Genomic DNA, 25,558 nt, shown 5'->3' on the forward strand with positions numbered 1-25,558 from the left:
ACGCATTTTTTTTAAACTCTGGAATAAGACACAAGCGTACAAGTCATGAAGAAGTAAAAAATGTGAAGTTCAAAATTATATAGATGTTTTTTTTTGTTGTTGTTGAAAATTACAGATATTTTCGCTACATTAGACCATATTCCTCGGCTGGGATCATGCAGAGCTCTCTGAAGCCCTTTGAAACTGCATTGATTTGGACCTTCAACCTTCAATTGAGGTTCATTATAGAGAAAAATCCTGAAACGTTTTCCTCAAAAAAAAACATTTCGACCGAAGAAAGCAAGACATGAACGTCTTGGATGAGATCGGGGTGAGTAAATTATCAGGAAAATTTAATTTTGAAGTGAACTTGTCCTTCAAGACACGTGAGTGAATGATAGTGAAAGAAACAGAACATGCATTTGAAAGTGAGCATGAGAATATACCCTTCATTCAGCTGTGCATAAATAGATCTTAAAAACGCAAAAAAAAAATCCGTTCACATAGAATATGTAATGGCCTTTGTACACCCTAACCAAAGCCATATTTTCAAAGCTGACTGAACGTTAGGTGTCCAAAGTTGCCCAGCAAAGTTACATGCACAGCCCCACTCAGAGAGCATCACATGCGGTTTGACTCGCGATCAAAGAGACTCGTGCTGCGATGCTAGTGCATAGACCCCCTTCAGGTGCACGCTGAGAGCATGCTGCACCACTGCACTGACAATAAGCCGCTTAAAAAAAAACAACACCACCTGTTTTATAGACCAAATTTTACAAATGATCCACATTGATCCATTTTTTTTCTACAAAGCCTATAGGCTAATACAGAATTCTATCAAATTATGAATAATGAGATGAGAGACGTTGATAACTTTATTCTTATATAACCTACAGTACATGGTATATTTCAAATAGTTTTTTCCTTGATATATATTAGTTTAGCTAATATTATATTGTACACTGGATTAAAAAGTGTGACAACTTGCTCGGCCTATCAGGATTCTAGGCAGAAAAGTAGTGAAATTGTTAGATATTAAGCTTATTTGACTTACATTACTTATAAATTAAAATGTGATTGTGCACCAGCATTTTTCACTCATTTAATCTTTTTTCATTTTTTATTTAGCAAAAAACAAAACAAATGAGCAGCAACAAAGCAAGTAGTACATTTGACATTTATTTAGTGCCTTTTTTCAGTATAGTTAAAAACCAAGACAATGGCAGTGAGAGGTTGGGAGGGGCAGATGGGGAGGTTTTTTTTCCATCCTTTCAGTTTTGTTCCTGTGTTGTAGAAGAACTGACTGTCTGTGCTAAGAAACGAAAAAAATGTATCAAATGTACATTGGATTTTGTGTGATTTTGTGCCTCTTCCATGGTGAGTAGAAAATGTTGTTGTATATAATATTATATTGTATTTACATTTATAGGAAATATTTAAGGGATGGAAAAATACAAGATTGACAGACTGTTCGTGATCATTTGAATAGACCAAAAATAACGCCTCACACTTAGCACGGGGTAACGTGAATACTTGCAAATTATTTTATGTACAGCCAATTTATAATCATTTAATTGTAGGTTTTATTTCTGTAAAAATAACACTTTTTTACTTTAAAAAAAAAAATAGTTTAGCCTAACCATCTTCATATAGAAACTATACTAATATATTTTTTATATATTTTCACTCCACTGACTGCTGAAAACGTTTAATATGACCACATTTGTATTTCCATTTAAAAAAGTAAGAGATGGTATTGTTTCACATGCACATGAATCTTTTCTTAATCTAAAACGTTTCCTTTGTCCCTAGGAGGATCTGCACATAGGCCTGCCTACGAAGATGGAGAAATTGTAAAAGTTGATTGTGACCCTGGACAGGCCGGCACCTTGACATTCTGGTTTCGAGTAAACAAAGATGGTGCAGAGTTTTTATTCACTGTTAAAAACAAAGAAATAAAGGCTAAAACAACTGAATACGATGTGAACTTGAATGATAAGGTCAGTTTGACCATTAAGTCCTTCGAGAAAAAGACAGACAGTGGTATTTACGCCTGCGCAGCCATGAACAACAATAAACTCATCTTTGGAAAACCGACTGTAATTACAGGAAAACCAGGTGGGCACTATTCCTTCTTATTAACATTATAATAGGTAAAATAATTTTGCTTAAAAACACAGATCACGTCTTCATTTGTCTGCTGACTGTTCAGAAAATTCATGCAATATAAAATAAAAACACGGAAAAAGTACTTAAAAACTGCATTAATAACTAATTGTCTTGTTCTCCTGTAAAATATCTAAATATCCTTAAAACATTACACTTAAATCTATACATTTTATTAAGAAGCAAAATTACTTGTATTAATTTATTTAAATTATTTTCTGATAATGTGTCTTAAATAGCCAGTTTGTTTCTCAAATTTGTCTTGTCTTAAGGATGTTTATTAAAAATAAGAAAACCTAATAAAATCTGTGAATAATATCTGCGTCTGTAATCTTTTGTTTCAGATCCAACAACACAACCTCCAAAAATTGATACAACTACACCAAAGCCGTCGTCAATGACTACAGCAAAATGTATAGAGAGTAGTGGCAAAAAAGGTTTGTTTTTAGAATCATAATTAGACTTTTTTTGTTTCAGCAAAAATAAATATTGGTGTTATAATACAACTTTGTAACAGGAGGTGTATTTGTTGACAGAGCCGAAGCCCCGTTTCAACTGTGAGACTTGGATATTGTCCTCTCTGGCCTCTGGCTGTGCTCTTCTCCTCATTTCGCTGATCGCCACAATTTTGTACTGCAACCGTAAGTCAAATCCACATTTTGAATCATACAATTGCAGTAGCGGATGTACTTGTATTTTTGAATAAGTTATGGACCACATATGTTTTAAAGCATTTAGTTTATTGCACACAGTTACTGCTTATTTTATGACTTGAACACAGACAATTAAAACAAATCCACAATTATATAGTGTCACAAGAATCATACATTGTAGAAAAAAATATCTATTATTTGCAATGTTTAGAAGCGATAGCACAATGCATGTAAAACGAATCCTTTTCAGTAGTCTTAAATACAAATATTAGGAGGACATGTAAGAACAATTAAAACTATTTCAAAGACAATTACACAACCAAAGATTGAATTATGTGTCCTGTTTTTTTTTACTATACTTTATGTACTATATATAAAGCACATCTTACCTTGAGTAGTGAGAACATATAGATGGCATTTTGAAGATGTGATCCTTTAATACTACACTAATGATGTTTGGACCTGCCCCAATCCCACATGGGAGGACATTCATTTAGATTTACATTCACATATTTGCATCTTGCGCACTTTTGAAGTTTATACTTGTGTTGATGGAAACCACATGTTTTCTTGAATATTGTGGGCTGATTAAATTTTGTTAAGCGTAGCTTTTTTTCTCGGTCTCATTGAATAATTTATTGTAATTTAATAATTAAAAAAAAAAAAATAGCTGTCACTGTTTTTAATTTTTTTTTTTCATTTCTCTCCAGGTTTAAGAACAAGACGATGTCCCCACCATTACAAAAGACAGTACGTCTTCTGCTTTTTTCTTTCACAGTGACACAAACTTTAAATAACATTTGTTACTGAATAGCAGTTTCTGATCAAAACCGAAATCTTCTTTTTTAGACCTCAAACTAGACCTGCTGGCCATGCTAAACTGCCCAACAACCACTTCTAGATCCACTAAAGACACAGGAAAATCCAGTATTGGTCGATGATTTCTTCTCAATAAGTACATTTAAATCCATGTTTATTCAGTCAATCATAATCCTTCAAATAAATAATCAGGATTTCTTTTCCAGTGAGTTTAGATAATATTTTATAGTTTTCTCTGTGGATCTGTTACTGTTACATTGAATACATTGACAATCATTTTTCTTTGTGGTTTTTGTTCTTTAATGCTTTTTTTACTTCAAAGTTTATATGTTGAGGCTTATTAAGGCTTATAGTGTTTTTTATCACAAAAGCAAATTAAGGTTTAGCTTTAAATTACAACATGTTTACTGTCACATTGTAAATGTAATTGTATTTTGTTCAGAGATTTCTGCCATCTGCTGGCTGTATAAGTGATATGAAGAAACTCATATCGGTCGCATGTGCTGAGCTTTTCAGCTTTACAGAAAGAAATGTAATCCTGCTGATGCCTATTTCTACATTCAACTGTAAATAAATAAACAATAAAAAGCTCTTAAGTGAAATAATCCTAACATCTGTCCAAATGATGTGAAGAATTACAAATTTAGCCTTTGAATATTTATCATTAACATTTTCAGTATAAATAACCTTGGTGTCCTTAAAGGGACAGCTCACTCAAAAATTCTGTCATTAATACCTCACCCTCATGTCGATCCAAACCCGCTAGATTTTTGGAACACAAAAGTTCTTTTTAATAAAATATTGAGCGATTTCTGTCCCTTGACAGCTATGCAACTACCACTTTGATGCTTCAAAAAGTTAATAAAGAGATTGTTAAACGAATCCCGCATGAATTAAGGGGTTTAGTTTTTCTGTTTGAGCTTCCGCAAGAACCAATGAGGTTTGCTCTCACGTCAAGCAGGTTCGGTTTAGCTTCTGTTTATGTCCGCTGATCAATATTTATGTCAATAAAAAAACTAATTGAATCACTTTCTTTATATAAACTGCTTGTCTCTCTTCAGAAAATTCTGACAAAACTGCTCAATTCATATGGATTAGTTTGATGATCTCTTAAAGGGATAGTTCACTCAAAAATTAAAATTCTGTCATAATTTACTCACCCTCAAGTTGTTCCAAACCTGTATGACTTTCTTTGTTCTGCTGAACACAAAAGAAGATATGAAGAGATAAGAAGAGAAGATGTGTTCGATTAGGGTTGAAGCTGAACTCTGCAGAGCTTCCAGGACAGAGTTTGCCCATCCCTGCTTTAAGGTGTAAATGTATTGCTTGATCACACCATACATAACAAACTGTAAAATTTACACACACAAAAATCAAAGATGGACTAATCAGTTACAATGGTCTGAAAGTTAAAATTTGAGATGTAATATTACTACATTATCTGCAAACAACACACCCAAAATAATCCATAACATCAGTACATCTTTATTTGCATAAATGTGCTTATGGTTATATTATTTTTTCACATTTACTAACATCTTTGAAGACTAGGAAGACCTGTCTGGATCTGTTTTACATTTCATGAGCAGAAACTTTTTGTCATGAGCTATGGGGGTATTTAGATATTCAAAACATATAATGTTAAGCAAAACGATAATGTTGTGGTAGCACTTAGGCTAAACCAACGCTATACTGAGTTAAAGTGACAGTAAAGCATTCTGACTTTGCCCACCTCATCTAATGCAACAGCTGTGAATGTAGTGGCTTAAAAAAAAGTGTAAAACCTTGAGCTTAAAGGGATACCTCACACTGAAATTAAAATAAAGTCATTTTTACACACCCTGCTGATTCAATGCCTTCTATTTTTTTCGGACCTCAAGCAAAGATTTAAAAAATAGTCCTGCACGCGCTCCTTCTTACAATTCCAGTGAATAGCGACCAGGCAAAAACATTACAAAAATTACACATAAGTATCACACAATGATACAGTGACTACGTTTACATGGACAACAATACTCCGATATTAATCTGATTAAGACAATACTCTGATTAAGAGGCTACCATGTAGACAGCGATTTCTAATTACCTTAATCTGATTAAAGTCATAATCTAACTACACATAAATCGGATTAAGACATGTGGAGTATGCCTATTTTAGTCGCATTATCAGAGACATGTACACACCTTCTAACTATTGATGTCATGTCGGAGATTTCACCGCATTTTGTGACAGGACACATAACGTTTCGCACAATAGGGGAGTGCAGAGGGGAGGCTTTGTGGGTTGGAGCCTCTGCCCTTTTTGAAAATTAATCAAAAGTGCCCCTTTCAACAATCATCGATAATATTGTGGCCAATAAAACAAAACTGGAATTATACTTAATATAACAACGTGTACAAAACAGTAACAACTGGTGGAAAAGTCGCGTTTATCTTTTACGGATCTGTCAGTCTGAAAAGTCGTTGCCATTAAGGGTTACTTCAGCGATTAGCATATGGCCTTGTATCAGTAGAAACCCTGGAGTGTATTCAAATGATTGTGCTTTCCCCCCTCATATCCCCCTGAGACAAGAGATTTATGCATTTTATTTCTGGAAAAATTCCTCCTATGATGCAAATTGACGATATTTGCATCATAGGAGGAACGTTTGGCCAAAGGCTAAAGACTACAGCCAGCAGAGGGAGCCATTTCCGCATGTTTTGAATCTGCGCATGGGGGATGGGAGATTACACTCAGCTTGCAGGGAGAGCTCAGCTACAGGCACTCATTTAAACGGAGCTATGGTGAGCAATGTAAGTCTTCTAACTTCTCAAATTAATTTCTATGAAAGTTAAGCTTGCAAAGGCATGAACTGAAACGCGTGCCAGACTGAACTCGCGTTGTGAATGTATGCCGCGAGTGTAGTCGTGATTACCTCAGCTCTCATCACGAGACCTCATCAGCTCATTTTTTTCACTCCTGCAGTTAGTGCTGTGAGACTCGCGCGGTGACTCACTCATTATATTGAACAGACACGTTCAGTTTTTAATTGTAGTGTCTTCTCTAACTCAGTCACTGTAATCAAGTTGGTGGCTTTGGGAATGGCCTCATAGGGCAGCGAAGCATTCTGGGAATTGTAGTCTTTCATCCCCATGAGACAAAAATACATTTTTTGTCTTTTCTCAGTCTAGAAGACACCAAATTAAAAAATAATTTCACATTTCTACTACATTGAGGACCCAGTTTAAATACAGATTCATCTTCCCAGCGCTGAAGTACTCCTTTAACGTCATTGCTATGGGCGGTGTGTGTTTTACTTGACTGTTCATTGTGAACACTGCGTCCTCTCTCTCTATTTTTATATTTGTTGTAATTATTATGCTCATTGTAAAAGTAAAATACAATAAGTTTGTATCTGTAATCGCAAACCAGATGGGTCATTCAGTGAACGCCTGTGGCTCGACGGCAGGAAAAACAATCCAAAGAGTCATGATTTTTAAACCTTTTTCATAATTAATCAAAGCTATTATTCTAAATGTAGGCTGTCAATAAGGAGGAAAGAGGGGCAGTGTCTCTTCAAAAAAAAGAAAGAAAAAAAAGAGGCAATACATAATATTAAAAAAATTAATCAACGTAAATGTAGATATAAAACATTATAAAAACGCATGTTTTGTTATACTTCTTAATGTAAAGTAACACTGTCCAACAGCGACACCCGCAGGTGAAGGGACAGCGGGTTTACTGAGCCCATAAAATTAACACACCTGCCAAAGTCACGCTATGATTGGATGTTGGAGAACATAGCGTGGCATGGGGACGTAATGACGTGCCATAATCGATCTATGTTCATCACATGTAAAACGGGAACATGAACGGAGTACTCTAAAAGCAACTCATGTAAACACCTTAATCAGAATATTGTCTTATTTAGAATAAGGTCATTAGATTACTGCATGTAAACGTAGTCAGTGAGACGCGCGCCATAATGTGTACAGGCGGCATACTAGGTTTTGCGAGAAAGAAACATTATTATTCAGTCAAAACACTGAGCTCGTCCGTTACTCTGCGCTCCTGTGAGTGCACTTTTGTGCGAGCTACTCAACTTCCGAGAATAAAATGCAATCCCATTTACACATTTTTCTACATTCAGTTGTATACAAATAATCAATAAAAAACTCAGTTGGCCTCAGTTCCTTTCATCCATCCATCGATCCATCCATCCATCCAGCGATGTTAAGAATTTAATAAATAATCCAAAGCTAACAGCAAAAAACACCAATGGTCATATGTTGCCCAAGAAAATGGGCAGTAGGCTATATAGCCAACTGAAATAAGAGTTGAACGGTAGGCTGTATATGCTTTCAGTATAGGCCAGTTCTGGGTAAAAAATCTGCATCAATTAAATATATAACCTAAACAGTCACATAATGTTGGGTTTTATGGGGACTTTTTCGATACAGATTTTAAAGTTAATTCTCATGTTTTCTGTTTTTAAGTAGCCTACTAACCCGGTGTTCATTTGTCGCCGCCTACTGGCGTAAATGCAATGCCAATTAATTTATTTGAGTCAAATGATTTAAAATTCTCACCACTTTTCAAAAAGTAATATTCAGTGAAGTATGGTTTGCGGAAGCCCAAGGACGCGACTGTTAACTAAACTAAAACGGCACGCTTTTTTTTTTTTTTTTTCATTTTGTCCAATGCTTTAGGCCTATTATTGGGAAACACAGAACGTTATTTAAAGACAAGAAACGTTACAAAAAATATTTTAAAAAATCAACAAGACTCGTTTTGCATTGCTGAAAGTTTTGGTTTAGTTCAGTTGCGTCTCGCGTCATGGCGAGTTTTAAAATGAACGGGCTTGATTAGTATCTATGGCAACGTTCTGTTTGATGATTTATAAACCTGACCGCATCATCAGCATCATTCTCAATCTCCACGATTTCGACGATTATTGAGCTGATATATCTGAGTTGATCGATTGATCAGTTTGATTCTTGTTTGGTGGAATCAACACAAGAACTGAGTCAACATGCCTTGTGTTCATTATAAGTTTTCAAGTAAACTCACCCACGACACTGTCCCGTTTGAAGGACTTCACATCACCCTGAGAGAGCTGAAGCGACACATTATGAGGCGCGAGAGGCTGAAGTTCTGTGACCTGCAGATCAGCAGCGCACAAACCAGTGAAGGTGAGTTCAGCCAGTTCAACTAACAGAGGACAAATTAATGCTTTTCAATAAAAAAAAACATTAATTCATCTGCTGCTGTTGTGCTATAAGTTGGTGTTATGACAGTCAGGGTGTCAGACAGCTTGATATATTTAATGAAACTCAAAGCAACTATGATAGGTTACTTTCTTTCTCTCTCTGTGTGTGTGTGTGTGTGTGTGTGTGTGTGTGTGTGTGTGTGTGTGTGTGTGTGTGTGTGTGTGTGTGTGTGTGTGTGTGTGTGAGACTAATGGTCTTGTTGGTGTTTTTTTCAGAATACACTGATGATGAAGCCCTCATCTCCAACAACACATCAGTCATCATCAGACGAATCCCTGCTGCTGGGCTGAAACCCACAAACAAAGGATTTGTCAAGTAAGTCGCGTGACATGAACACAACTTTCATCATTAAGATGTAATGTGAAGAAAAAGTCTGTCGTTGTTGTTTTACTCATTTGAGCTCTGGTGTTTTGTTTCAGTGTTCGGGCCAAACCATCATCTTCAAAAACTGTATGTAGAAAAGCTAGAAAAGCTGATGCACTGATCTCGGTGTTTAATAAGTCTAACTCTCCTTTTGGGAAAGGTTTTAATTGAATATTTGAGCACTTTTTGCTTGTTATCCGTTTTGGTGTCTATTTGTCTGTTATTATTCTAATGTACGGCACATGGGCGACTAGTTCCTCCAGTAGCCTTCGTGACTTATAAATGTTCACTATATGTTTTATAATATGTTTTGATCAAACTGTCAGGAAAAGCCATTTGCTTGTTACCAGACGAAGGTAAGACCAGTTCCACTTACACTACGCTTTTAAACAATTTTCTCATTTTGTGTGCACTATTGTAAGATTGCAAATATACCTCATTCGCTGTATATTCACTTGAACGCTATGTAATAAAACTATTCATTTCCTAACATTCAAGGCCCCGCGTGTTCATTTGGATGGGCTTTCTGCAGACAAGCGTCTAGAACGACTGAACGCAGTATTGTCCTAAATAAGCCCTGTGTCTTGTCCTAGACCTAAACTCCTGTTTGTGTTCATGTTTATTTCAGCAGCAGATTCAGCACAGTGATTCTTCACACCTTTCCCTGGATCATATTCTAAAGGTACTGCAGTAATGAGAAATACACTTTGCTGCACTGTATTGAGCTTCAGTGTTTGGATTTAAAGTGTCATGAAGATGACACAATGACACACACACACAGTTTTTGTGAAAGTTGTGTTTTTGTGAAACGTGGGGACATTCAATAGGCGTAATGGTTTTTATTCTGTACAAACCGTATTTTCTATCCCCTTACACTGCCCCTGCCCCTAAACCTACCCATCACAGGAAACATTCTGCATTTTTACTTTCTAAAAAAACTCATCCTGTATGATTAATAAGCATTTTGAAAAGGGGGGACATGGCCAATGTCCTCATATTTCACCCTCTCCTTGTAATACCTGTGTCATACCCATTTGTCATACACATTTGTGTCCTCATATTTCACAAAAACATGCCCCCATACACATACCCACACAAACAGCTTCTTCTGAGAAGTTTGTTCGTCTCTGTGCTCTTGAGCTTATCATTGAAAAACATTAACGTTTGCAAATGCCTCTGAAACAGACTGAGAATCTGGCTGAGGCAAATGCATCGGAGGAGGACAAAATAAGAGCTGTGATGTACCAGTCCAGTCTGTTCTATTATTCCAGCAGGTGAGTGTTCAGACATCATTGACAGGGTTTGAATTTGTGACATTTGTGAGAGATGCTCATGATTCTGACATTCATCAGTGATGCGATGAAGCTGCAGGGTCTGCTTCCGCCCAACTACGTGTGTTTCCGCTGTGGGATCCCAGGACATCACATTAAAAATTGCCCAACCAATGAGGTACCTGGGATTTCAGAGATCACCGCTGTTGTGAACTTGAGCTCTTATGCCCGTTAGTTCCTTGTGTGGTCAGAGTTTGAATGTCACTGGTGAATTCACAGGGTGAACGTTTTGCTCCTGGTAAACCCGTACGGAAAAGCTCAGGGATTCCCCGTAGTTTCCTGCTGGAGGTGGAGGATCCTGACAGAAGGGGAGTCATGATGGACCGTAGTGGGAAATACGTCATTCCCATTATGGATGCGTGAGTGTACTCTACTTGGCACTTGGCGCATGCTCTAGTGTTTGTTAAACTCTCAGTCGCCATCATTGTGCTTGATCTGTTCAGTGAGGCCTACACTGTTGGGATGAAAGCGAAGCGGCTTTTCCCGGACCAGCCTTCATCTTCATCCTCATCCTCAGAAGATCCAGTGCCTGGCTCGCTGCTGTGTCTGATCTGTAAGGATCTCCTGACTGATGCTGTGACGATTCCCTGCTGCAGGAGCAGCTACTGCGACCAATGTGAGTGTCTGTTCCAAGTAAGTCAGTCAGAAACAAACAGGCTGTTTTTGACAAAACCAACACTATCTCTTGGTCTCAGGTGTCAGGACGTGTTTGCTGGAGTCTGATGGACATGTTTGTCCCACCTGCGGACAGTCAGATGTTTCGCCTGATGCTTTGACAGCAAACACTGTTTTGCGTCAAGTAAGACCTAAAACCTTATTTCTTGTTGTTCCGACGTCTGTTTGTTCACTTTAAAACTTCTTTATGATTTTTTCTTACACAGGAGGTGAATCATTTTAGGAATGGAACCAGACCATCGCAACCCTACCAAAGTCCAAACCACAGCCGTCCATCCCGGTCACCCATTCCAGAATCCTCATCAAAGAGGGGACGGGATGTGAGAGGGAAACGTTCCCGCTCCAGATCTCTTCTAGGCCAGAATATAGAGCAGAAGAGACCACGATACTGAGACAGAGACCTTCAGACCTGCGTTGGAGAAACATTAGATTTACTTGATACTTTTTTAAGGAACACTGAGAAATGAATGTATATATATTGTATATATTTTTGCAATGGAATAAAGGTTATAGAAATAACAGCAGGAAATTATTAATGCATTTTCAGCAGTCAGCTCTTCCCTTAAGATTTTACAACTGTAAACCCAAATAAGTTGGTAAAACCCAAACAGTTACCTCAATCTTGTTAAGTTAAGAAATGTAAAATATAAGTAAGCAGAACTTTTTGTAATCATACATTTTCATTGTTTGGAACTTGAAATATTTCAGTAAGCTCATTTATACATTTAACTTAAAAATATGTCAATTTTTTAGTGGTGAAAACTTGACTAGCTTTAACTACCCAATTCAATGAATGCCACCTTGCTCATTGGTTACACAATGCTTGGTTAGCATTAGCATTGCACTTGCTGAATGAGGACAGCATTATAAAACATTTAACATATATCTGTTCTCAAACTTAAGCTCATGCTCCATTAGTCACCATTATGTTACCACAACCCTACAAAAAAAAAAAAAAAAAAAAAACTTCTAAACTAGCATAACAACATTAAACGCTACTAAATCTTCCACTTAATGTTAATCTTGCACACAAAAATATAATAAGCATTTTAATAAGCATATCCTTTTTGAATGTCATGGCAAAGCATGCTGGGAAATAGAAATCCTAGCCCAGTTTCGGTTAAATTAAGAGAAATTAAAAGAATCAAGTTCATGAAACAATTCAGATTACTTAAAATGTGTCTGTTTTTGGAACTCAAATGAAAAAGAAAGTTCCAAACACTTATAAAAGTTAATGTGTTTTAACTAATTTGTTTGAGTTGGCTCAAACCAATAAATTATTAAGTGTGTACAGGGAATTACTTGAGCCATTGGTGGTCAAAAAAACAAATCTTCACAATTCATAGTAGAAACCTGCTGTTGCTTTAAGAAGCATAAAACACTGCCATACACCGATCATTGGTGCTAAAGGTCTTTTTAGTTTATTTACCCTATCACACCTTATTTTTTTGTCACTTTCTCTGGCACAGTTTACACAAAAATGGAAATTCTGTAGGATAATTATTTACTTAGCTCAATGTTGTTTATTTACTTTATTAAAGAGGATGCAAAGGTGTTAATATAATCCCATGCCACTCGTTCCATAAGCTATTCCAAATATTATGGCGTTATTCGTTTTAAAAAACAAAGCAACAATTTAATGTATTATTATGTGAAAATCTTGATTGCCAAAAGTAGGGTGAGTGACCTTAACCTGTTGGAAAACACTGGCCCTTGCATGCTTTGTAATCTTCCAGAAACGTCACGCTGTCCTCCTATAGACCGTATAGAAGCATTTGATCACAACAAGGACTTCCTCCTCCCCCTCCTTCATCAACTCTTACAGCTGATGACTTTGCATCATTTTTCACAAACAAAACATCTCTCATCAGCAACCAGTTCTCCTCACCACAAACTGACACGCACATCTCAACAACTAACACGAACACGCATCCTTCTCTCCACTCTCCGAGGCAGATATTTCTAAACTCATCCTGTCCACTTGATCCTATACCCACTCACCTCCTTCAGGCCATTTCTTCTTCAATCACTCCTGTGCTCACTCACATTGTCAACACTTTTCTTCACACGGGAACTTTTCCCACAGCATTTAAATAGGCTTGGGTAACCCCACTGCTTAAGAAACCCTCTCTGAATCCTGCACTTTTAGAAAACTTCAGACCGGTATCCCTTCTGCCTTTCATTGCAAAGACACTCAAGCGAGTTGTGTTCAATCACCTCTATGTTTCTCTAACAGAACAACCTCCTGGACAACAACCAATCCGGCTCCAAAAGCGGCCATTCGACTGAGACTGCCTTGCTCTCGGTAACTGAGGCACTGAGACTGGCAAAAGCAGCTTCCAAATCCTCAGTGCTCATCTTGCTGGATCTGTCTGCTGCTTTTGACACAGTTAACCACCAGATCCTCCTGTCAACACTTAAGAGGACGGGGATCTCAGGAACTGCTCTCCAGTGGTTCAGGTCTTACCTCTCTGGTAGGTTCTACAGGGTGTCATGGAGAGGTGAAGTGTCTAAGTCACATCATCTAGCTACTGGGGTACCCCAGGGCTCAGTGCTTGGACCACTTCTCTTCTCCATCTACATGTCATCATTAGGCTCAGTCATTCAGAAACACGGCATCTCCTATCACTGCTATGCTGATGACACTCAACTCTACTTCTCATTTCAACCAGATGATCCTCCAGTCAGTGTTCGTATCGCTGCCTGTCTGACAGACATTTCTGACTGGATGAAGGAGCATCACCTTCAACTCAATCTTGCAAAGACAGAATTACTTGTTGTCTCAACCAACCCAGCACTTCATAAAAATGTCTCCATTCAGCTCGGTTCATCAACCATAATTTCATCCAGGACAGCCAGGAACCTTAGAGTTGTGATTGATGACCATTTTAACTTCACTGACCACATTACTGCAACAGCCCGGTCCTGCAGATTTGCCTTATACAACATTAGAAAGATTAGACCCTTCCTATCAGAACAGGCTGCACAACTCCTGGTCCAAGCTCTTGTTCTCTCCAGACTGGACTATTGTAATGCTCTTCTAGCTGGGCTTCCAGCATGCTCTATCAAACCCTTGCAGCTGATCCAGAATGCAGCGGTGAGAGTGGTCTTTAATGAGCCGAAGAGAGCGCACGTCACGCCTCTCTCTTCATCAGACTGCACTGGCTGCCAATGGCCGCTCGCATCAAATTCAAGACACTGGTGCTCGCCTACAAAGCAACCACTGGTTCTACACTAATATACCTAGACTCGCTTGTTCAGACTTATACACCCTCCAGAAGCTTGCGTTTTGCGAGTGAGCGACGCCTCGTGGTTCCATCCCAAAGAGGCATGAAATCGCTCTCACGGACATTTTCCTGGACCGTTCCCACCTGGTGGAATTACCTGCCGATCTCAATTTGTGCTGCCGAGTCTGTAGCCATTTTTAAAAAACATCTTAAGACACATCTTTTCCAATTGCACCTGACCAATAAAGAATAGCACTTAACTATCCAAATAAATTTTCTGTTTGTCTGTCAAAAAAAAAAAGTTTGTGTACTGTGCTCGATTAACGCTCTTGCAGGTTGTTGGCCTTGTTTGTTTCATTGCTTCTATTGCCCTCCCCTTTTTGTAAGTCGCTTTGGATAAAAGCGTCTGCTAAATGATTAAATGTAAATGTAGGACAAAATCCGTTTTATGACATCAAACAATGTATCTGAGCCCCTATCATCATTACATCTTTATTTGCATTAAGAGTTTAAGAACAGAACATTCCAAACTAATAAAACAAACAAAAGGGCTTTTTGTTTTTTTATTAGTTTTATTTTTTAAGAGTAAAAATCCCTTCTTGAAAATACCATCCTGTCACAATTACTAGTACACAACGTCTTTGAACGCTCTAGGAAAACCTGTCTGGATCTGTTCAAGATTTTATGAGCAAAAAATATGGAAGACACCGTTGGGTTTATAAGTCATATTTTTGTTTCTACTGTCAGCCTTGCAGGCTAAATGAACATCGTCAAACACTGAGTCCTGATGTTAAGCAAAATGGCTGAGTTGAGTAAAATACTTTGCCCACCACATTTAATGCAACACCTCAGAACTTATTAGTGGCTCTGAAAAATAAATGTAAAACCTTCTCATTTTAACCACAGAAATCAAGTGAAAAAACTTAAGCAGTGCAACATGAAGTTGCCCAAGGCTTTTGTGAGGCCAATGGAGCATTTAGTGTTTGCAAAATGATTTTATAGTTATTTTTGAGAGCATCCTTGTAAGTACACTTGAGGAAACAAAGTCCAGAGAAAAAACACCTCCCACACAAACCTTTTTTTTTGACTAGTGTCAGCATACAAACATACAACAGCATTCAAAAGGCATCATAATCATGTTCATCTACTGCAATTCCTTATAGGAATCCCTGTACTGTAAACAACAAATTCATAACCTGAGGCATCTACTGTCTGTCTCAATAGATCCTCAAACAGCATAGTCATGGCTGTGAACTGGAAGACTGTAGAGACCCCCCAGTTAAAGATGGAAAAAATAAAATAAAATAAAAATATAGTATATGGCATAACATTTTTACTGTGGGAAAAATTAAAATCACAACACCACACCAAAAATAGGTGACCAAAAATAGAACAATACATGCGTTTTCCGTATATACATGTTCTATCAGTCACAGACAAAAGATCTTTAGATTTATTTTTGCTTTAGGAGAAAAGAGGAGGGGGATGGGGAATCTAAAAATACATGTTTAAGTGTCTCTGTGCAGTTATATTTTTTTCATTTCATTCCGTGTCATTCCACCATAAAATATATTTCTTGTCCGAGCAGCTCCCTTTAATGGTTTCTTGCATTAAGGATGAGGAGACACACCATAAATCTGAAATAAACAAAAAAGATTCAAAATATTTAATATAATATAATATATTCAAAAGTTTGGGGTTGGTAAGATTTGTAATGTTTTTGGGGGAAAAAATCTTAATCAAGGCTGCATTTAGTTTTTATTAAAAATACAGTAAAACACGTAATATTGTGAAGTTTTACTACACTTAAACTCTTTTCTATTTTAAATATATTTTAAAATGTAATTTATCCTGTAAAGGAATTTTCAGCATCATTACTCTAGTCTTTAGTGTTCAGAAATCATTCTAGTATGCCGATTTATCAATGTTGAAAACAGTTGTGCTACGTAATATTATTTGTGGAAAACAAACAGTGATCCATTTTTCAGGATTCTTTGATGATTGAAGGTAAAAAAAAACAGCATTTATTCGACCGAAAATAGACTAATTTATTAGACTCCCGTAAACAGAATACATTTTCTGACTTCTGATTAAATTGAATGCATCCTTGCTGATTTTTTTTTAATTCATTTCTTTTTGAAAAGTCTTACTGACCCCATACCTCTGAACAGTAGTGTAAATATAGCATAAAAAAAATTCAAATTCAAAGAGACACTGACGTGCAATCTATCTGTTTCCGCCCTTCGTGGAAGAAGAAGGCACCACCTCTGAGCTCACTTTACCGGGCAGCGGGTCCGTGGCTAAAGAATCTTCCACTGTCTGTTTCTGGGACACAAAAACAAAATTTTAAGAATGCATACATTTCATGTAAGCAAACAGTTGATGAAATTGAAGGTTGCTTTGTGGCATAAAAGCACTAAATGTGTGCAAATGAAATAATCAGGTGAACCGGATGCTGTATGACTCCTCAGCAGTTTGTAAATGCAAAGCATTATCAGACCAGCCTCAGTGTTCAAACAATGCAAACCTGCCAGACCTTTGGGGGAATATGCAAATATACAGCCATGTGATTGCGTTTCAGCAGACGGAATGGTGGCAAATGGGATTTTTAGTTTGAGTTTGTGTTTCTCCATGTTGCCAAAGCGCTGTATAAGAATCAAATTCATGCATTTGATTTGATAAAGAACCTACCTTTGGCTTAGACTTTGGTTTTACCCCCTTTGCCTGTAATTAGATAGAGACCCCTGATTTAAACAGGCTTGAACCAGAATAAAGGGTCTGGGGGAAAGCCTGGTGCTCATACATAAATGGCATGCACAGATTTGTCCTGCTTTTAACTTTCTCCCGCTAGCGCTACAAATTTTTTTCAAAGACGAAGATTGAGGAAATAAAACGCGAAAAAAGTGATGCTTCTAGATCTCTGTGCCCAAAAAATTATATTCAGCATCCAGATAATGGATTATTTTTCACACTAAGCAGAAGCAGAAGTTATAATAGTTGGGTAAACTTCTATAGTGGTGAATAGGAGACGACAGCAAATATAATTTTTGAATTTGCTTCAATAGTAAAAAAACAAAACAAAAATACATTATTTTCCAAAAGAGGGAAAAATATAGAGACATTTACTCCCAAGATAATATGACACAGTATAGCATTATAAATGCATATTACGGGCCAGATTTACTAACAGCTTTCACTAGCAAAACTCTGTTTTGGCATTACTGTCATGATTTACTAAATACTTTGCACTGAAAAGGTATAGGCAAAGTTATTTTTGTGGCTGACCTTATTGCATTTGCATTTGTCAGAGTTTCTCTTTCAGATGAAAAATGTATGGGAGGAGAGTATTAAAAAGAATAATGCACGTTAATTTACTAAGGCTTGTGCTAGTCAATTTCCTGATGTTTGCACCAATATTTACCGCCCCCAAAAAAACGTGCATTAAACCAAACGCTAACGGCTAGATTGCATTGGTCATTATGGAAATGATCTGGCTATGTCTGTGTCCTTTAATTTGCACGTTGTCAGTCGATCACGCACAGAACTTTCCACTCCCATAATTTGCCCTGTTTAGTAAATCTGTCCCTAAACGTTTTAAATATGAAAGTATGAAAAACTGTGGAAATGTCATCAAAGTCCGCGAAATGGGTCTGTAATGCCGATTAACCTGTGGCCTGATTCTTACCTTTGGTTTGCTGTCTTTGGCTTTGGGGTCGGTCAGGTTGGGAATCAATTTGCCTGCCAGCTCATCCAAAACTGGACCTGTTGCCTGTAAACGGAGACAAATGAAGAAATAAACTAAAACAGTACTTGTGTAAAGAATTTAGAGGGATGTTTAGTTCTTTATGCAGGTGTGTTTGTGGTACCTTATGGGTTGGCGGTGTTGGTTCAGGGGTGAAGTGTTTGGCATCAGGTGCAGAGGGTTTCAAGGTTGGTACTGCAGAAAAATCACTAGACAGCATGTCAAGGGCCGCTGTGTCATCGAATGATGTCTGAGAGATGAGAGAGACAGACAAAAGGTCATTGTTAAACTAAATACATAGACATTTGAAGGAACCAGCTTCAAAAACACACTATATTCATTATATATATATACGCATAAGTACTCTGAAAAAAGTTATAAACACTGATGTCTATGGTAGCAACCAAAATAGAGTAAATCACCTATTAAACGTAACTATATAGCTGCGTGATTCTGAATAAATTGAGAATCCCTTTTTTTTGGTTATATATGCACTCAATGATTCATTAAGTACCTGCTTTGGTTTGACGTCTTTCTGCTTTGCTGCTTCAAATGCCTGCGGAGAAGAACAAGTGGAACATTTGTTACATCTTTAGTTGTAATTGTCTATAAATGAAATCCACTGGTGTGGATACATAATGGAGAAGCAAAAGTCACCTTGCGGTCTTCCTCTTTGAACCTATGATCTGGTGGAAGAGTGTCGTCTCTCTCACCGGGTTTACTCACTTTCTCCTCCACTATATTCTTTTCCTGTGGTGGGAAGAGAATATAATATAATTGACATGACCATTTGTCCTGCAGTTGAGAAGCCTAAGATACATTACTGTTCAAAAGTTGGGGGTCAGTAAGACGATCTTCAGGCAAGCTTTTCCTAACACTAGGATATTTTGGAAGGATATGCTGAGCGGAAGTTACCACACAATACCAGGAAACACAAGGTTTGGAGTATCATCTCACATTCATCTCTTTAACAAGTCATTTTTACAGCTAAGTTTAAATAAACATGTTTTTTTTGTAACTGAAGAGGAGGTTGGGGAGCTGTTAGTTTGTTCTAGTTCATCAAACTATTATTCTCAAAAGTTTAATTTTTCATTAGTTAACCCATTTAAAAGGCAGATAATGGGCCCTATTTTAACAACCTAAGCGCATGGTCAATTCGCACGGCACAAGTGCACTGGGTGTGAAATGAGTAATGGGTGTGTTTTGGGTGTAACGTGGAATATACCAATTAGAGTCTCATCTCCCATTCCCTTTAAAAGCCAGTAGTGGAATTTGTAAGCGAAAAAAACGTAACACTTCTCTTGCTACACAATTACAATCTTTTACATTTTAGGTCTTTAAATTTTATTATATTTAAAAATGTTTGTGTCCAGCTGCGTGTCCCTGTGTTTAATAAGCAGAGTGTGCGCGTGTTGTGGACCCGCCTATAGGCGCATATTACTAACACGCCATTTGAATAACACATAAAACACTGCGATATTGACTTTAGACCCGGTTTCAGTTGGTCAATTGCTCAGTCGTTTTCAGTTGCCTCAAAATAGCAACGCACCAACAATGCGCCTGAACACACCTCATTTTCAGACCAGAATGCCCATGGGCGAACAGATGGGTGCAAATGTATTTGCTATTTAAACAGTTGGATGTGAAAATGATAACTGTGTCGGGATAAAACTAGCAAAAAACACTTGCGTCGCACCTGGTGCCCCATTGTGCTGGTTGTATGATAGGGCCCAATGTCTCCTTCATATCAAATTCAAAATGCCATACGATTTTTTTGATTGTTATTAAAAGGTGTGTTACCTTAACAATGGCTTTAGGCGGGACAGGGGCAGGCTCAGGGGCTGCTTTTATGTCTCCCAGAGTGTCTGAGAGGGCATCCAAAGCTGATGAGGAACCTTCTGACAACTTCAACAAAGAGTAGAACAGAAAAATTAGTATAGAAGGAAAGTATGAACATGTATAATATGTGCAAATATGGATAAACTAGAAATGTACCTGTCTGTCAGCATGTGGAGGGGCAGAGACAGCAGACTGAACTTTAGATGCAGAAGAAGAAGCGACAAAATCACCTGCAAGAGCATCTAAAGCGAAATCTGAATCTGAAGGCTGAGGAACGGAATGAGAAAGAGAAAAAGGAGGTTTAAATAAACATTAAGATGATATTGAGATACACCTACAATTAAAGTTTGGGGTAAGTAAAATTTGTTTAAATATTATTTGATCCTTAAATTCCGCAAGGATGCATTAAATGATCAAAAGTGACAGTAAAAAGATTTATAATGTTACAAAAGATTACCATTTCAAAGAAATGCTGTTCTATTCGTGGTTGTTCGAAATATATTAAGCAGCACAGCTGTTTTCAACACTGATAATGATCAGAAATGTTTCTTGAGCAGAAAATCAGCATACTAGAATGATTTCTGAAGGACACTCGGAGTAACGATGCTGAAAATTTAGTTGTGTCATCATAGGATTAGATTACATGTTTTAGTATATTTTTGATCAAATGAATGCAGCCTTGGTGAGCATAAGACAATAAAAAATGTTACCCCAGACAATATAGTTGCTATGTAGGAGAAACAATTAAGAGAACAAACAGATCTCAGTTGTGTTTATTTCCTACGGGATATGGAAGTCTCACCTTAACAGGAGACTTAGAGGAAGAACAAACCGAGGTCTTGGCAGCAGATTGGACAGTGGGGGTTGTAAAATCACCAGACAAAATATCCAGAGCTTCAGTAGTGTCTAGGGAAGGCTGGGACAGAAGAAACATCCACCAATCAAATACCAAGATCAGGCAACAGTGACCAGTCATCACACATTCATGATATACAACACACATGACTGTGACAGAGTATTACCTCTTTTACAGGAGCAGGATATTTCTTGAGATCTTCCTCAGAGAATCTGTAACCTGGTGGGAGTGTGTCGTCTCTCTCCCCGACACGAACACCCTTCTTTGATGTCACATCCTTCTCCTAATCAAAAAACATTCAATTATTAAAAAAGGCACCAAGAAATGTAGCAATATCTATGATATATCTAAATTTGTAAAAGACGATACAAATCAAAGAAGAGTCATGACGGATAAGATTATTAATTACATGAACAATATCCCCAGGTTTGAGTTCAGGTTGTTTTTTGGGTGTTTCTGGTGCACCCAGTGTGTCGCCCAGAGCAAGGAGAGCGTCCTACAAATATGAGAGAGCAGAGAGAAATAGAGAGAGCCACATTAATATCTATCGGGTCCAGAAAGCTGAACATCAGTTCTAATATTACAACAAATATATTTTACTGATATGAACAATTTCATGTATTTCCAGGACTTTTTTTGTCTAGGTTTTGCAATACCTCGTCCGTCTGTGGTTTTTGTGGAGGGCCTAGAGGGTCAGGAGCAGCCGAAGAAACCTACAGCAGAATAGAATAGAATAGAATAGAATAGAATAGAATAGAATAGAATAGAATAGAATAGAATAGAATAGAATAGAATAGAATAGAATAGAATAGAATAGAATAGAATAGAATAGAATAGAATAGAATAGAATAGAATAGAATAGAATAGGGAACAAAACAATATTTATCATCTTTTGAGAGAAAACAAGAACAGGAAATACTGGACAGAGTGCAATATTAATAGAGATTTGAATCGAGCATGTTTCCATACACCTATTTTTATGGAAATTTTGGGATACTGCATAAAAAACTGCCAGGATGTGTTTAAATTCTAAAAACGTGCTTTAAAAAATTATTAATTTTTTTTATCCAAAAAGACAACATTCGCATAAACTACGATAGAAAGACATTTACCAAATAAACCGCTCATTGGACAACAAAAAACTCGTGGATTTGCCTCAACAAAGGATGTGATTGGACAACTGGACTGACCAGTAGACCAATTTATAACATCTCAAATGTTGGTTTGGATATTCTAAAAGTCTGTTATCAAACTGGTTGGGTATAATTATAAAATATAACAGAACATATCAGGCATTCAAATGCAAGATAACATAAAATTTCACTTTCAAGTCATTTATGTTGTAGGATAAAAGAGCCACAGTGGCTTCCCCGGTTGCAGCAACTTCCATTTTTATTACATATATTTTGCCACAACTTCTCAGGAAGTGGCGATGCTGTAATCTTGAACACATGGGATGGAAACACTGCTTTATTCGTGAATGTTTTATGTGATATTCCAATTTTGCACATAAGTTAAATTCAAAACTTTGGATAGAAACACTATAGAAGCTATTTTGCCATATGACTGTACCTTAGAAGCAGACTTTGGGGGAGCCACGAAATCACCTGCCAGAGCATCAAGTGCTGATAATTCATCCCCTTTATGCTAAAAGAAGATCAGAAGGACAGAAAGTAAGCAGGTTAATCTGTGCAAGACAAACTTTATCACTAACTTATTTGCATTATTACAAAGCATTCTGGAAAACTTGCTTAATCATAGGATTCTGTTGTCAAATATATTTTTATAATGTACACTGTACTATTGACCATTTTCCCAATTCCGCCAATTTCTTACACAGATGTGCTAATTTAATGTATTTCATCTCACTCCACGGTCACTTCCTTATCCAGTAATAAAGCAATTTCAAATCAAATCAATATTTCATGGCAATTTTCGGCCAGTAAATACTGTCTGACGGTAAACGGCCTACCTTGGGAACATCTTTAGTCTTCTCTGGAACCACAGCAGGCTTCTTTGTTTCCTGATTTTAAAAAAATACCAGCGGTTACTATCTGAATAGTTAAACCTACAGTATATAATGCAAGCAATAATATTTGTTACTGTAAGAGGTGTCAAGTAACGAAGGACAAATACTTTGTTACCTTACTTAAGTAGAAATTTTGGGTATCTATACTTTACTGGAGTAATTATTTTTCAGTCGACTTTTTACTTCTGCTCCTTACATTTTAAAAATAGCTTTGTTACTCTTATATCATTTCGGCTTGTCATAGTTTAAAAACAAAAAACTAAAACCTATCCAGATAAATTGCGCCACCCAGATAGAGTGAATTTGATTGTGGTTGGATGAGAAATATAAACATATACCATTCCAACACCCTATTGGTTTGTACGTGATCTATCGCACCTGCACATGTCACAAATCACGTAAAACTCAGTACACATATATGGCTCTTTAATATATTTCCATTGTACTAAAATGCGTTCATTTTCAAATGGATTATATGCGGCTGAAACAGGTAGCCTAATGCATCCCAAATTTTTCAACATTAACATTTAATATAACATTACAGTCATTATGGCCTTTAGAAAAATTTTTTTTGGAGGAGATGGGGTAGTGCACTTTAGCCTCCTATGGTGCAGTCTAAGCTTTTGTCCTAATGGCAAGTAGGTCTGAAACCGGTACTTTTACTTTTAGACTTTTACTTGAGTAAAAAGCTTGAGTTGATACTTCAACATATACAGAAGTCTTTTTAAACCCTAGAATCTATACTTCTATCTGAGTAATGGATGTGAATACTTTTGACACCTCTGGTTACTGTTATGTTAACATAAAATAAATCGCACACAAGGAAAAACAAAAGGCTAAAAACAGAAGCACAGAAAGCATTTCTACCTTGGGAACGTCTTTAGTCTTTTCTGGAACCGCAGCAGGCTTCTTTGTTTCCTGATTAAAAACAAAAACACCAGTGGTTACCATTTAAATCCTTGGGAACGTCTTTAGTCTTTTCGGGAAGCACAGCAGGCTTCTTTGTTTCCTAATTTTAAAAATGGCCAGCGGTTAAACAACAGTACACATATATCTTATTTTTCAAAGTAATGCATACCTTTACTAGTTACTTAAAAGTAATCTGATTATGTAACTTGCGTTACTTGTAATGCATTACCCCAACACTGCATGTGATTATAAATGGCTTAAAACAACAGTACAGGAACAGCTTTCCTACCGTAGGAACATCTTTAGTCTTCTCAGGAACTGCATCAGGTTTCTTATTTTCCTGATTAAATAAACAAATATTTAATAGATCCCGAATATACATTATAAGCATTACATAATGTAATATTGTTCTTATATTCACTCCTTTTTATGAAAATGATTATAAATTGTTACCTTTGGAGGAGGAACAGGTGCTGCTGCGGGGGCCGTAAAACCATCAGAAAGAAAGTCCAGTGCATCATCTGTGTTCAGAGAGGGCTGAGAGAGAGATCCACAAATCAGAACACAGCATCCAGTGATAATAGCCGATCACAACACACCATTAATGCAGCCCATTTTAATGATCAAACATTATCAGTGATGTTAAAGTATTAAGAATAATCGAAGGCACTTATTTGAAATCTTTTGTAGATTGTATTCAATGTCTGACCTCTTTTACAGGAGCAGGATATTTCTTGAGCTCTTCCTCAGAGAATCTGTAACCTGGTGGGAGTGTGTCTTCTCTCTCCCCGACACGAACACCCTTCTCTGACGTCTGTTTCTTCTCCTGCTCAAAAACATGCAGATGATTAAAAACATAGAAAACTGGTATTAGTAAAACTAAAAACTATTAAAAACATTTATGTTAAATTATAAATATAAATATTAAGTTGAAAATACTGAAAAAAACTAAATGAAATGGTGCCTTGGCAATAAACTGAAATAAATTTAAGTTGAAACACTAAAAAATATTAAATGGAAATAAATAAAATATAAAACTGAAATAAAAAGAAATTAAATTAAAACTATAGATTTTTTAAATAAAGCAAAAATACTAAGCAATTGACAAAAGCACAAATGAAATTACAAAACATCTGAATAAAATTAAGATGAAAACTAAAGCTAATAATATATAACAAAAGCTTGACAAAATATGAACAAAACATTAACAAAACTAAAATAAAAGATACTAGTTCTTAATAAAAATATAATGTATATTAAAATAAGAAAAATGAAAAAATAAACAGAACCATTACTTCAACTATCTGCCCAGGTTTGAGTTCAGGTAATTTTTTCGGTGGTTCTGGAGCGCCCAATGTGTCGCCCAAAGCGCTGAGAGCGTCCGGTGACATGGAGCTTTTTGACTACAATAGAAAATGGACAATTTCCATTTATTTATAACAAATATGTTGACTGACCTACAATAGTGAATCCTTAAAATATTTAATAAATATTATTTCATTAAAGTATTGGGTTGAACGTGACTTTACCTCATCTTTCTTTGGTTTAGTGGGCTGTGTGGGGATATCTAGCTTGGCTTTCTTGTCAGCCGGTGGAGCAGGCGATTTGGTTACAGTAGCCTGTTGAGACATCGCCGGGGTTTGTTTCTGCTCAGGAAGAGAGACATGCTTAGCTTTTAGACATGCTGAAGTCATTGCTGCAGTGTTTTAAAAGCCGTTAC

General features: G+C 36.8%; 4 protein-coding genes across 23 annotated transcripts in view; 3 read left to right on the forward strand and 1 right to left on the reverse strand.

Annotated features, from left to right (window-relative positions):
• The first annotated feature begins 282 nt into the window (after positions 1 to 282).
• cd8a (CD8a molecule) lies at positions 283 to 4,208 on the forward strand. The gene is made up of 6 exons (XM_067424194.1): positions 283 to 1,356; positions 1,792 to 2,097; positions 2,490 to 2,582; positions 2,682 to 2,786; positions 3,509 to 3,548; positions 3,648 to 4,208. Exons 1-6 carry the CDS (start codon positions 1,308 to 1,310, stop codon positions 3,697 to 3,699), a joined length of 645 nt encoding a protein of 214 aa, XP_067280295.1. The 5' UTR covers positions 283 to 1,307; the 3' UTR covers positions 3,700 to 4,208.
• Positions 4,209 to 8,392: 4,184 nt separating this feature from the next.
• LOC137046379 (E3 ubiquitin-protein ligase RBBP6-like) lies at positions 8,393 to 9,408 on the forward strand. The gene is made up of 3 exons (XM_067423571.1): positions 8,393 to 8,789; positions 9,083 to 9,182; positions 9,287 to 9,408. The coding sequence occupies exons 1-3, from the start codon at positions 8,630 to 8,632 to the stop codon at positions 9,399 to 9,401; spliced, it is 375 nt and encodes a 124-aa protein (XP_067279672.1). The 5' UTR covers positions 8,393 to 8,629; the 3' UTR covers positions 9,402 to 9,408.
• A 365-nt stretch (positions 9,409 to 9,773) lies between these two features.
• On the forward strand, positions 9,774 to 11,717 carry LOC137046378 (E3 ubiquitin-protein ligase RBBP6-like). 2 transcript variants are annotated; one of them, XM_067423570.1, is made up of 7 exons: positions 9,774 to 9,912; positions 10,416 to 10,504; positions 10,583 to 10,679; positions 10,781 to 10,920; positions 11,005 to 11,177; positions 11,257 to 11,360; positions 11,443 to 11,717. In XM_067423570.1, the coding sequence occupies exons 2-7, from the start codon at positions 10,470 to 10,472 to the stop codon at positions 11,626 to 11,628; spliced, it is 735 nt and encodes a 244-aa protein (XP_067279671.1). In that variant the 5' UTR covers positions 9,774 to 9,912; positions 10,416 to 10,469; the 3' UTR covers positions 11,629 to 11,717. The 2 variants fall into 2 exon arrangements, with proteins under 2 accessions (XP_067279671.1, XP_067279670.1); XM_067423569.1 differs by lacking the exon at positions 9,774 to 9,912 and having other exon boundaries at positions 10,308 to 10,504.
• Positions 11,718 to 14,941: 3,224 nt separating this feature from the next.
• Positions 14,942 to 25,558, reverse strand: part of cast (calpastatin) — a 46,038-nt gene continuing 35,421 nt past the window's right edge. For 14 of the 19 annotated variants that reach the window (XM_067422671.1, XM_067422684.1, XM_067422672.1 and 11 more), the window contains 22 exons: positions 25,368 to 25,484; positions 25,134 to 25,241; positions 24,548 to 24,664; positions 24,292 to 24,375; positions 24,128 to 24,178; positions 23,886 to 23,938; positions 23,797 to 23,845; positions 22,873 to 22,923; positions 22,473 to 22,547; positions 21,557 to 21,613; positions 21,310 to 21,396; positions 21,067 to 21,183; positions 20,847 to 20,960; positions 20,201 to 20,311; positions 20,006 to 20,110; positions 18,863 to 18,955; positions 18,720 to 18,761; positions 18,330 to 18,455; positions 18,149 to 18,232; positions 17,155 to 17,187; positions 16,683 to 16,788; positions 14,942 to 16,100 (listed from right to left, as the gene is read on the reverse strand). In XM_067422671.1, coding sequence (XP_067278772.1) covers positions 16,690 to 16,788; positions 17,155 to 17,187; positions 18,149 to 18,232; positions 18,330 to 18,455; positions 18,720 to 18,761; positions 18,863 to 18,955; positions 20,006 to 20,110; positions 20,201 to 20,311; positions 20,847 to 20,960; positions 21,067 to 21,183; positions 21,310 to 21,396; positions 21,557 to 21,613; positions 22,473 to 22,547; positions 22,873 to 22,923; positions 23,797 to 23,845; positions 23,886 to 23,938; positions 24,128 to 24,178; positions 24,292 to 24,375; positions 24,548 to 24,664; positions 25,134 to 25,241; positions 25,368 to 25,484 — 1,773 coding nt within the window. In that variant the 3' untranslated portion in view covers positions 14,942 to 16,100; positions 16,683 to 16,689. Of the gene's footprint in view, positions 16,101 to 16,682; positions 16,789 to 17,154; positions 17,188 to 18,148; positions 18,233 to 18,329; positions 18,456 to 18,719; positions 18,762 to 18,862; positions 18,956 to 20,005; positions 20,111 to 20,200; positions 20,312 to 20,846; positions 20,961 to 21,066; positions 21,184 to 21,309; positions 21,397 to 21,556; positions 21,614 to 22,472; positions 22,548 to 22,872; positions 22,924 to 23,796; positions 23,848 to 23,885; positions 23,939 to 24,127; positions 24,179 to 24,291; positions 24,376 to 24,547; positions 24,665 to 25,133; positions 25,242 to 25,367; positions 25,485 to 25,558 lie in introns of all 19 variants that reach the window. The other 5 variants (XM_067422689.1, XM_067422675.1, XM_067422676.1 and 2 more) reach the window with 4 other exon arrangements.

Source organism: Pseudorasbora parva, chromosome 18, assembly GCF_024679245.1.
Source record: "Pseudorasbora parva isolate DD20220531a chromosome 18, ASM2467924v1, whole genome shotgun sequence".
NCBI lineage: Eukaryota > Metazoa > Chordata > Actinopteri > Cypriniformes > Gobionidae > Pseudorasbora > Pseudorasbora parva.

Coding starts and splice junctions, on each gene's coding strand:
- LOC137046379 (XM_067423571.1), top strand. CDS start 8,630: ATGCCTTGTGTTCATTATAAGTTTTCAAGTAAACTCACCCACGACACT. Junction 8,790..9,082: donor CAGCGCACAAACCAGTGAAG/GTGAGTTCAGCC, acceptor TGTTTTTTTCAG/AATACACTGATGATGAAGCC. Junction 9,183..9,286: donor ACAAACAAAGGATTTGTCAA/GTAAGTCGCGTG, acceptor GTTTTGTTTCAG/TGTTCGGGCCAAACCATCAT.
- LOC137046378 (XM_067423569.1), top strand. CDS start 10,401: ATGCCTCTGAAACAGACTGAGAATCTGGCTGAGGCAAATGCATCGGAG. Junction 11,178..11,256: donor GAGCAGCTACTGCGACCAAT/GTGAGTGTCTGT, acceptor TCTTGGTCTCAG/GTGTCAGGACGTGTTTGCTG. Junction 11,361..11,442: donor CAAACACTGTTTTGCGTCAA/GTAAGACCTAAA, acceptor TTTCTTACACAG/GAGGTGAATCATTTTAGGAA.
- cd8a (XM_067424194.1), top strand. CDS start 1,308: ATGTATCAAATGTACATTGGATTTTGTGTGATTTTGTGCCTCTTCCAT. Junction 2,098..2,489: donor TGTAATTACAGGAAAACCAG/GTGGGCACTATT, acceptor CTTTTGTTTCAG/ATCCAACAACACAACCTCCA. Junction 2,583..2,681: donor AGAGAGTAGTGGCAAAAAAG/GTTTGTTTTTAG, acceptor ATTTGTTGACAG/AGCCGAAGCCCCGTTTCAAC.